An 11,321-nucleotide genomic window follows, 5' to 3' on the forward strand; every position below is an offset into this window, starting at 1 on the left:
TTTTTTGAGTTCAAGGAGCCCGACAAAATGTTTAAATTTGCGTGCTAAGGTCGATTTTGCATAAAAAATTGTTTTTTATGTTAGTTTCGTATTTCAATTGGGCCCCCTCATGGGTAGCCTATAGATGCCCTTTTTCAAAACTACAAAATTTTCAATTTTCTGAGTTCAAGGGGCCCGACAAAATGTTTAAATTTGCGTGCTCAGGTCGATTTTGCATAAAATATTGTTTTTTATATTAGTTTCGTGTTTCGATTGGGCCCCCTCATGGGTATGCCCTTTTTCAAAACTACAGTATTTTCAATTTTTTGAGTTCAAAGGGCCCGACAAAACGCTCAGGTCAATTTTGCATAAAATATTGTTTTTTATATTAACGGTAGTTTCATGTTGCAATTGGGCCCCCCTCATGGGTATGTCCTTTTTTAAAACTACAGAATTTTTAATTTTTTTAGTTCAAAGGGCCCGATAAAATGTTTAAATTTGCATGCTCAGGTCGATTTTGCATAAAATATTGTTTTATATATTACCGGTAGTTTCATATTTCGATTGGGCCCCCTCATGGGTAGGCTACCATATGCCCTTTTTCAAAACTACAGAATTTTCAATTTGTTGAGTTCAAGGGGCCCGACAAAATGTTTAAATTTGCATGCTCAGGTCGATTTTGCATAAAATAATGTTTTTTATTTCATATTATATTAGTTTCGTATTTTGATTAGGCCCCTTCATGGGTATGCTCTTTTTTATGACTACAGAATTTTCAATTTTTTACTTTCAGGGGGCCTGACAAAATGTTTAAATTTGCGTGCCAAGGTCGATTTGCATGAAATATTATTTTTTATGTTAGTTTTGTATTTCGATTGAGCCCATCATGGGCATTCTTTTTTAAAAAACTACAGAAAACATATATTGCAGTGTGAATGAATATTTCAGTTTATTTCAATGTTTTAATTTCAGTGTTAGTGTTTTAATTTTAGTGGTGTTTCAATGTGAATATGTGGGTGTGTACGGTATGTTTTAATGTTTCAATGTTTTCACTTTTTCAACGTTTTAATTTCAGTGTTAGTCTGGGTGCTTTAATGTGAATATTTGGGTGTGTATGTTTTAATAAGCAATTGATTGATCAGGTTAGGTTAGAGTCATTACACAGAAGGTATTCCATGCATTTTTCTGACATCTTGTCAATTTATGACACAAGCAAGCAGTGACAGTTATGTGTAATCATGTTGAACTGGTACAATTTTAGTTGTAGATAATCTTGTTTAGTGTGATATTTTAAGAGTTCAGAAAATAGTAAACAGTAGGTACCGGTATTGAAATATTGTTCGAATTGCTTAGCAAGAAGTCGTTACTGTCACTTTTTCAGTACAAAAATGCTCAAGTGTTTTTTTTGGATACTAATTATACTGAAATCATGGAGCTTCTCTAATATAGCCTGAGACAGTACAGTATTTTTGAGTTTTTAGGACTTGAATGATTTTGCTATATTGGAATGCAAGCAAGTTTCGTGGAGGCAGTGCTGGAAAATAATTTTGTCCTTGTAGCAGGGCCAAATGATATAGCAGTCTAACAAAAATAAAAAAAAAGTTAAAAGATTAGTGAAAGTGTGATTTTTTGAGTAAAAAATCATAGATCTTTACTTCTGTTGAAATTGAAGTATGATACAGTTTCTTTTAACTCTAGACAGAATCAGAAGTGTCTTAGTTGCAGTGCAACTTACTTTTTCCAGCACTGCAGAAAGGTGTTGATTTTCAAAAGTATGTTTAGTATATAAACAAATATTTTTTTATATATATATCTTAAGTTTTCCTTTTCATTTGTTTTCACTAAGTATTTCTTAGCAGTCTTCTCCAGCCAGGCCAATCCAATCTTACTCTTGAATTTCAGGAACAGTGTCAATATTGACTCAAAACAGCCATTCTGTAGTTATGCAGGGTATTTGTAAAGGTATTGATACATAGTATAGTGAAAGATGTAGGTACATTTACATTGATAGCACTTGAAAATAGAAATATATTCAACTTTGTTTTCTACTGACTGCTTGCTGTAGAAATGAAGAGAAAGTGACCCTCAATCGTGCTTGAATGCAGTTTCACTCAAACAAGCAAAGAAAACTAAAGGAGTAAAAATAAGAAGCAGCCTATTGATCCTGAAATGAAGTTGGTATATAATATAATATATTTCTTAATGTCATGAACAATAGCAATGCATTCATCCAAGTTTGGTCTCCTAGTCTCTGCTGATTTTAAGGTCAGAAATAATATTGTACGGTATGTTAATGTAAAGCTGTATGCACACATATGCAATGCTACATAATATGTCAGCCATGCTGGATAGTGTTGCCATTTTTATCTTCAAAGTGGATATTTTTACCCAGTTTTTGCCATGGTTGCAATCAGATGTTGCCAGAGTTAGGATTAAAGTTAGGAAGGGTTAAGGTAAGGGTTAGGAATAAGGTTAGGGTTTTGATCTTTGCCCAGGACTAAACAAAATTTCAAAAATATGATACCGTACAAGTTTTTGTTTTCAACAGCTATGATATAAACTTTTCCTCAAATTTGGGCAGAATTCCTTATCTGGCAACACTATTGAGGCTATATTTACACTACATAGTGTAACTATAGCCACAGCCTTTTATCTTTGTGTATAACTAGTGTGTATCTGTGAATTTAAAGTCATAAACACCAGTACAATACTGCATTCTTTGTGAAATGGTGGATTGTTAATACTTTAACCTAATGTATTCTTTGTATTATTTTTTAAACAGGTCTGGTTTTAAAATAAAAACACTGTGCGGAACACCATGTATGCATTGGCCTTGTGGATTAACGCGCACCGCAAATTTTGCTTGTGATTTGTGAGATATCATGCGACATGTCGCGTTGGGGGGCCCGGCAGCAACATCTGCACCGGGGCCCGGCAGGGCTCTTGGAGGCCCTGTTGATAGGCCTACAGCTTTGCAAGGAAACGGACGGATTTTTAGTTCACGCCGTTTTTAGCATCTTAACGGTTATGTGCAGGCAGTGCAGCCTACTGTTTTAATCATATTTCTTGCAAGTAGGCTAATTTAACAATCTTGTTAAGTTTGACCATTCCTTATTGAAAAAATTAAGGCTTGGCTACCTGGAGATTATGCCTGATTTGTCACACTCACATTTTGCAGATTTTTGCAACATGGCTGTCTGACTGAAACTGTCAAAAAATTAGGTATTTTTTTCACTTTTTGCTTTGTTTGTCGTATCCAGGCTGAATGAAGATTTAGATTAAGTGGACGGGAAGGCAAGGAAGCTGATCTTCGTGACCACCTTCAGGCATGCCTTAAAGTGTCTTGCCAAAGACACAGCCGCATGCTCTTGCGCGGTGCCGAACCGGTGCACTTTCGAACGTCGTTCCAGAGCTCTCACCACTTGGCAATGCAGCCGACCACTTTTTGCTGACTCTTGATGATATAAAATCATTTGTTGTCTTAAGGAAGCACTAAAAATGAGAAAAAATAAGTTAAAAGTTCAGTCAATCTGTTTCCTTTTTTTGATAACTTTTGCTGCGTAGGCCTATACAGTAATGATCTAAAATGATGTAAACGATTCTTCAAGCATAAAATTCTACTTGCTGTCGAAACGTGTCCTCTTTTTAAGCCATGAAAATATGGTAGGCCTAGGCCTAGATTAGGGTAACAGCCAAAAAAAGGTTGGGAACCACTGACTTAGACTCACACTTTGCATTTGACTAAACTCATCCATTTCTAGCACTAGTTGCAACGTTCATCTGGTGAAAGTAAAAGCAACAACAAACAAGTTGATTTATTGCTTCACTGATGTTTTGCGCACCATGACAATGCGCATCCTCGGAGCGAATAACATACAAAATAAAATTTACAAAGTTATATAGCCTACTGTAGGCTACAAGTATAAAATTGAGTTGCAATGCGGCAGATTAATAGCATACACCAGACGCTACAATGAAAACATTAACGTAAGTGCACAGACAAGCATAGCCTAATCATGTTCCGTCGCTACGATGATCCAACTATTTTGTTCATAGAGAAAATATTTTCTAATTTATATAAATAGGAAAATACACTATAATTGTTAGCCTATATATGAATCATAATGACAACATGTTGTTACCATAGCCTAGGCCACTTAGCCCACTGCCTTTCAGTTTTTCAGGAAAAGCTACATGTAGACTAAAATAAGAGCAAAAGCCATTTTTAAATGGTTTTAGGATAGGCGCTACAAGTTTTTAAAATTAGCCTAACGTTGTTATAAAGTTCTGTTTAGAAATTAACAGGTCGTTAGATGTTGCTGTATCGCCTATATCACTATGTCACTGTAGGCCTATAGGCTACTAGCCTACAAGCGTGTTTTAGTGTCTACATTGATTTGTTATAAAATCCACATTGGTTTGATCATTAGGTCATGATGAACGACCATTGATAATTAAATACCCAGACAGCCACTTTATCTGGTCCAGATTGGGTATGGATCTGACCAGATCTGGGTCAGACAAAGTGGCTGTCGGGGTAAAAGTTGTTCTACTGTAGCTTGGACGGTGTTGAAAACAACATTTTTATTTTATTTTTCAATTGCAGTTTGGACATTATTTGATAAATTAAGTGTATTTAATAATAGGCTACCACAATCTTGTTTGTTTAAAATCAAATATTAAAGAAAATTGTCACCAATGTTGATTTTACTATATTTATTTAGTTGCGTTCGATCTGTCATGGGACTATAACCAGCAAAATAGCTTAAAAGAAGGGTCATTTAAATCTACTTTTGTTATGTTATGTTATGGACTCATTTAGCCGAGTCTAGCAAACTATCAGAGGAACGACACAAAAAAGGGGTAAAAAAAATTAATACCGGAATCAGGATTGAAATCAAGTTTTGAGGAAAACATCATCATTTTATTTCTCAAGCATCTCAAACGTGGGGCATGTGCTCATCCCAATATTTTTCTTAAAGTGCCTTCAACAAACGTTGTAGCTCTGCATTGCTTCAACATGTTTGGGCAAGGTTATTTGCAGTCACATTACAACGCATTTTGCGTTTGAACTCTTTTTAGACGACGCTTCTTTTTCTAACGCTTCAACTCTGCTTTTCTTTATTTGTTCACAAGATAGGATTTCGCGGACTACTTGAATAAACACGCTCTCAACTTCTTTGTGTTCTCTGGCCGACGTTTCTACAAACTGGCAATGTGGCCATTTAGCAGCCAGTTGGGCTCCTACATCTTTTTGAACAAATCTTTCTTTTTCCGCTAAATCCCGTTTGTTTCCAACCAAAATAATTGGAACTTGCTCACTGCAATAAAAACAAAATGGTGTCAAAAGCCTGAGAAAAGAACAAAATAAAACAGGCAAGAAATATGTGGTTTAATTTTTTGTTGGTAAAACATCTTAAACGTGCTAAAGTTGGATTACAAAAATCTAGGTTAATTAAGTAAGCTAACATGTTGATGAGAGTGTCCGGATGCGCCCAAATGGATGGTGGTGATGATGATGAACATTTGTTTGTGGAAAAAGCAAATATAGGCCTATTTCTTACGAATATCAGGTGGAAGAAAAGCTGACGAATTTTAAAGATTGGATGAGCTTTGTAGAAAAAAACGTAGGCTACACAAAAATGCTGTTGGCTCATTAGATTATGCATAGCCTAATTGAGTTGTTGTATCAATGAATATGTTGGAACTTTGTCCGCATGTGTCAGCCTTGTTTTTTTTTTTATCGGTGAATCACAAGTTTAGCATTGTTCTGAAAGCCATTGAGTTGTATTGGATTATGCTGTATATTTAATTTATAGGACTACAGCCTACACGGCCACATAAAGTTACGATTTACAGTAATTTGTTACTTCTCATTTTTCACTCTTCTCCAAGTGATAAAACGAGTTATAGGCCTACCGGTAGCCTACCATTAATAGGAACAGCTGGCTACTCTCAAACAGGCTGGCTAAATTTTATAGAAATTAGGCCTACATTAGCCTATCTTTTGCTTTTAGTAGGTGACATAATGCAAGCTATCAAAATACCCAGGCAGTGTAAGCTGAGAAAATTCAAACTTTAGCAAACTTCAACAGAACTGTGAGCAACATAGCCTGCAACAAAATCTGCACTGGTCAGCACAATGTGAAAAATCAAGACACATTTGCAGGTATGGTCTATTATTCCACGTATAGTAAAAAAAGGTTTTCTCTCTCTCTCTATAAGCTACTATAGGCTAAACATAAAAACTTTTTCCAAAACCAGGTTTGATTCTGCAATTAAACTCACCTGTATTTGTTTCTGACTATTTGCTCTCGGATGGACTTGACATCTTCAAATGTTGTGGGGTCAATTATAGAGTATACTAAAATGAAACCGTCACTTTTCTTTATGTAAAGATCCCTCATTTGCGTGAATTGTTCCATGCCAGCTGTGTCCACTAATTCCAGCATACAGTCCTCTCCATCGATATCAATGGACTTCTTATGTATTTCTTCTATTGTTGGGTCATATCTACAGAAAAAGTAATGATACTGTTTGACACCGGCTAGTGATCATTTTTCGTTTTGCAGCAATCACAACGACACTTATATCGAGGAAACGCAACAACTAAGTTGGGCTAGAGCAGCGAAAGAACAAGTAGTCATCTGCTTCCAATTGTTTTGGCATGTCTGCACTTGTCCTCTTGCCTGATTTTGTCATTTTGCATTCATACAGTCACAAAGACAATTTTTACCACTCTCAATCGTTTAGAATGCAAAAAGATTTGAATTTTGTGCAGTGCATTTTATTAGCTGAAATTCTGAAGAAAATAGGCCTAGCATGAAATAAATAAAAAAACATTCAAACTGTTACAAGATAACACTATATGCAATGGTGTGGTAAACTTACCTTTCAATAAACTTGTCTTCAACAAATTGTGACGCCATTGATGTTTTTCCTACTCCTCCCGATCCCATCAAAACTATTTTGAAATGTCTCATGTTTATATATTTAAAGAAGTTCGAAAAAGTATGCTAAACTTAGCCTACTTATTTTGTCTAAATCTGAAACATGTGCAAAAGTAGGTTAAGAAGTGCTTGTGTTTTAAACATCCTGTTAGAAAGACATTTCCGTCTATTTGTAGAAAAGATCGTTCTTCCTGGCTGTCAGCACAAGGCTGAGTAGCCTACTAGAACAGCGAGCAATGGGAGTTGCTAACCATAACAGTGCAGCGTATATGTCTGATAGAATTATGGCATTGCTTGACTCAAAACTCTCCTCCAGCGATCAGGGTGCTAATCTTTCCAACTATTGCAAATTTCCACATTGTTTGACACATTGTTTGACCATTGTAGAGTGCACATTTTTATTTATACCGTTTTTGGTTGTTGATCAACCCCATTCCATATGCTTAATAGCTTAAATTGATTTGATTTGGTTACAATAAAGTTAAGTATTAATAAATGAAAGATTGAATCAATAATATCTTAATAGGCTACGTATGCTGTCCACTTAAAGCATTGATTTTAGGACATATAAAATGTCTTTTTCAATTTCAATTTACAAAGTAAGTTAATCTACGGATAAATAAGCCAGTGGTTTTAAACTATACCGTCTACTGACTCGAAGTTGCATGGCAAAGCTGCGGTACGGTAGCCATTTCCGCCTGAATCAGACTGCGCGTCAACAGGGATCATCTGACTCCATGAGTCATGGTGTTGAACTAGCTCGCCCAGTGTCACTAAATTGAGTTTGGTCCATACCTGGATGTTGTCAATTGGCAAAACTAATTCAATGCTAATTCAGATTAGTCAAATCAGTTGCAAAGCTAATTCAGTTCAGTTTTGACTGACTGAACTCAATAAGGTTTTTCACCTTAAAGGACTTTTCTAATATTTATATCAAGATTTTAGTGGAAGTGATAGGAATGAAAATAATGTGAGAAATATTTTGTTCCTATTGCGTCAAAATACAGTGAGCCTACGCTGCAACCACAGCACAGGACGAACAATCAGAAGCAGTGAAGAGATGCGTATAGTTATCGAATCAGCTGCGCCCACTATTTTGGCACGACATAAAGGATTGGATGCACCAACAGCAGATAGTTTAATCGGCCGATTAAGCTAAAAGTCTGATCAGTTTATAAAAAAGCAATGTCTGCAAATTTTATCTGTGAATCAGCAATCGACGGTTCTAAACTGAGGATTACGATTGGTAAATAAGGGAAAAGGAATCCACAAATTAAACTTTTTAATCGGTCGATTTTCTTAATCTGTAAATGATTTATTGTTGGTGAATGCCCTTAATGTCTTAATGAAAAGCAACCGCGTGCTTTGAAGAGACGTTTCGCACGTTGAGCAGACGCACTCACCACTCGGCCACGATCTCACTACAGCAGATCTCCTGATGTTCTCACATCGATTAGAGTGATTTTACGTTTTTAGCAAGTCAAGTCATTGCTAAGTTCACTAGAACTGTATGCTCTGACGTCTGCCTCAACAAGGTGTTACAACTTTTTAGCTTGTGCTGACAGTGCAAATTTGTTGGTTCAGCATTGTAACTGTAGTCTGAAGGCCTACCGAGCTTTAGTTTCTATCGTTGTGAGATTACAGCTTAACAAGTAAGCCTGTTGCGTTACTACGCTGTACACTACACACTTCCTGGATACAGCAGCATTCTGGTAAACTAAATCACTAACCTAACCATAAATAGCCTACTTGTGACGTTTAAAAACAGGGTTTTATACTGGTCAGGGTCCACTCATCACCTATAGAGGGATTCACAAGCCTTTTCTAGTGAGTAGCCTATTATTTTCTCTGACAAATTGGCGCACAAGCAATAATGCTCATTTTCAAGAATATACAATCTTTTAAAGCAATGAAACTTTGTCCCTGCATTTCTGGTTCTATCGTCTACTTTTTGCTCCATCTCACTAAATAAAAGTGAACATTAGGTTTGCTTTTGTCCATAGCATCTTTCACATATAAACTAGGTGGGCAATTGCCTTTGCTTGACCTCGTAACCCTTTCTTTGCCCCCCTAGTTTGAAACTAGGTGGGCAATTTTTAAGACTTAATTTTTGTTTAAGTTAGATCCAAGTTTTATCCTAGTTAAAGAATGAACAGCTAAATGGAAAGCTTCAGCATACATTTAGAACATATTATGAGTCTACCTTTGACCTTACTTATAATATCCTTAATGCTCTATTCAAGCAGATAAATTAACAATTTGTGTTGTGAGTAGGCTATCTCAAACTTTGTGTGAGATTCTAAATGTCTGAATTACCGAGGTTTGTTTCCTGATTTTCATCAAAATAAAATACCAGCTCTTTAGAATCATCTAATTCTGCGAAGATTCAACTCATTATAATATTTTTGCAGTTGTGTTTCATATAGCCTAGGCTATTATCATAGTTGTATCTTTTTACTTTAGTAGCCTACAGTGACCTCTGCAACTAATTGTTGCTAGATTAAATTTTATTACATTATTATTTATAAAATATTGTGGGCGGGGATGAATATACTAGGAATCAATTATGTGTCTCAAAAGTTTAGTCTAGGTATCTAATATGCCTTTTTACCCACAATTTGCCTGAGAAATCTACATTTTTAAGCTTATATGTTTTACGCTCGGGAAAAAATGCCCTTTTTCCATCATTTACGCGCGAAAAGTACCCTTTTTAACATAACTCTCGCGGTAAAAGTGCCCTTTTTTGAAAATTTGCCCACCTAGTCCCAATTTGTGAAAAGATGCTTTTGTCTGATAAAATAATTTATTTGCTGTGGTTAAGTTACGTAGGATGTACGACAGCTACGGCCTTTATCGGCTGTACTCTTTTAATTTGCAGTACATATTACTATGTGACATTCATTAGTAACTTAACTTTTTTTTGCACTTTGTTTTTCTCCGACATTTGTTTAAACTGGTTTAGACTCTACTAGGGGTTAGCAGAATTTCTGTTTGTTGGTCTGATAAAGGAATTGAGAAACTTTGTTTATAAATAAGGATGAACGGTTTCAGTAGGCTTAACATAACATTACAAGAGTAGGCTGTACCAATGAATGGCCAAGTTTGATCTACGTTCTACAGTATATAGGCTACGATTCTGTGCTATAAAAAGATTAAGAATCTCTTGTACAGTATAAAGTCTAATAAACAGCTTGAGCATTAAAAAGTAAACTAACCCTTTTCTAGTAGGCTACTGAAAAAATACAGATGTGAAGAAAAAGTTTAAAGGTATTCTCACTTCCTCAGTAAGCTATAGTTGAGTAACGTATCACAAGTCTCACGACTTCCGCAAAAACACGTGCATACTTTTTATAAACTTTTAAGTATAAAGTAAACAAAGACTTGTAGATTTAACAAAGTTGTTTTATGCATATAATAATATTCACTTTTGCACTGTTGTTTTAAGGTGGAGCCACAAAACGGTTGCAGCTAATTACATTCGATGATTTTCTACACTTGGTATAGACGCTCAAATAAAAGCGCATTTTTATCAGAAAATTTCAAGACTTAAAATATTATTTATGAACCCGCAAGAAACGCTAATTCGTATGTTGATATTTTCAAACGCTGATGTTATTGAATGATTGAGGTTATATTTCTTTTTTTTAATGCTGCATGAAACAATCGGAACTTGCTAAGCTAGGCAGTAAATTATATCATATAGATTCGGAAGTGATTAGGCAAACAAAAGTTTGGAATCGCTGTTTTTGTACGTGTCACGTTTCCTTGTTCCGGTAAGCTAATGAACGTTGCCCAATTAAAAACATCCAACTTTTTACATTGATTCAACATCTCCAGTCGTTCAATCGATGTAAGAAACACACTTTCTTGCTGGAATACAGTGCAGCTGCGTTTACTGGCGGGTGCAGGGAGCATAACTTTCCCAAAAAGATTTTTAAAAATGACCTATTTTGCATTAAAGAAGTCCCAGTTAGTCGAATAAAAACCTACCTCGTAACATAGCACTAGAACATGAAAGGGATCATATCGATCAACAATAGTGATATGGTTAGGTCAAAAACTGAAATGAGTAAACTGCTGATATTATTGAAAAAATGCGTTTGCTGAAATTAGATTTGAGTAGGTTGATGAGCTTTAAAAGTATGCGATCAATATTTAGCGTAAATGCTCCAATGTTTTTTGTTTAAACATAATTACACCCCCCAACGACTATGATGTCTTCACAAAGTAAAGAACAGAAAAACTTTTTTTTTGTGGGTACATCTTATCGACTCGGCTCTAAACCAACACCTCAAAACAAAATATAGCTATAAAAGCTAGTCTAAAGGAATCTAAGTCGAAAACACTTTGACAACTTTATCCGATCGCAAAAAATTGCAATTTTCCTATCGA

At 35.5% G+C, this 11,321-nt stretch overlaps 1 protein-coding gene across 1 annotated transcript; it reads right to left on the reverse strand.

Annotated features, from left to right (window-relative positions):
- Positions 1-3,781: 3,781 nt before the first annotated feature.
- Positions 3,782-7,011, reverse strand: LOC145774624 (ras-related protein Rap-1b-like). Its single transcript, XM_082585908.1, has 3 exons — positions 6,871-7,011; positions 6,268-6,492; positions 3,782-5,300 (listed from the first exon to the last, which is right to left on the reverse strand). Exons 1-3 carry the CDS (start codon positions 6,960-6,962, stop codon positions 5,024-5,026), a joined length of 594 nt encoding a protein of 197 aa, XP_082442034.1. The 5' UTR covers positions 6,963-7,011; the 3' UTR covers positions 3,782-5,023.
- Between the last annotated feature and the right edge of the window lie 4,310 nt (positions 7,012-11,321).

Source organism: Aplidium turbinatum, chromosome 7, assembly GCF_918807975.1.
Source record: "Aplidium turbinatum chromosome 7, kaAplTurb1.1, whole genome shotgun sequence".
Taxonomy (NCBI): Eukaryota; Metazoa; Chordata; class Ascidiacea; order Aplousobranchia; family Polyclinidae; genus Aplidium; species Aplidium turbinatum.

Coding starts and splice junctions, on each gene's coding strand:
- LOC145774624 (XM_082585908.1), bottom strand. CDS start 6,962: ATGAGACATTTCAAAATAGTTTTGATGGGATCGGGAGGAGTAGGAAAA. Junction 6,493..6,870: donor GAAGACAAGTTTATTGAAAG/GTAAGTTTACCA, acceptor CTTTTTCTGTAG/ATATGACCCAACAATAGAAG. Junction 5,301..6,267: donor ATAGTCAGAAACAAATACAG/GTGAGTTTAATT, acceptor TTTTTATTGCAG/TGAGCAAGTTCCAATTATTT.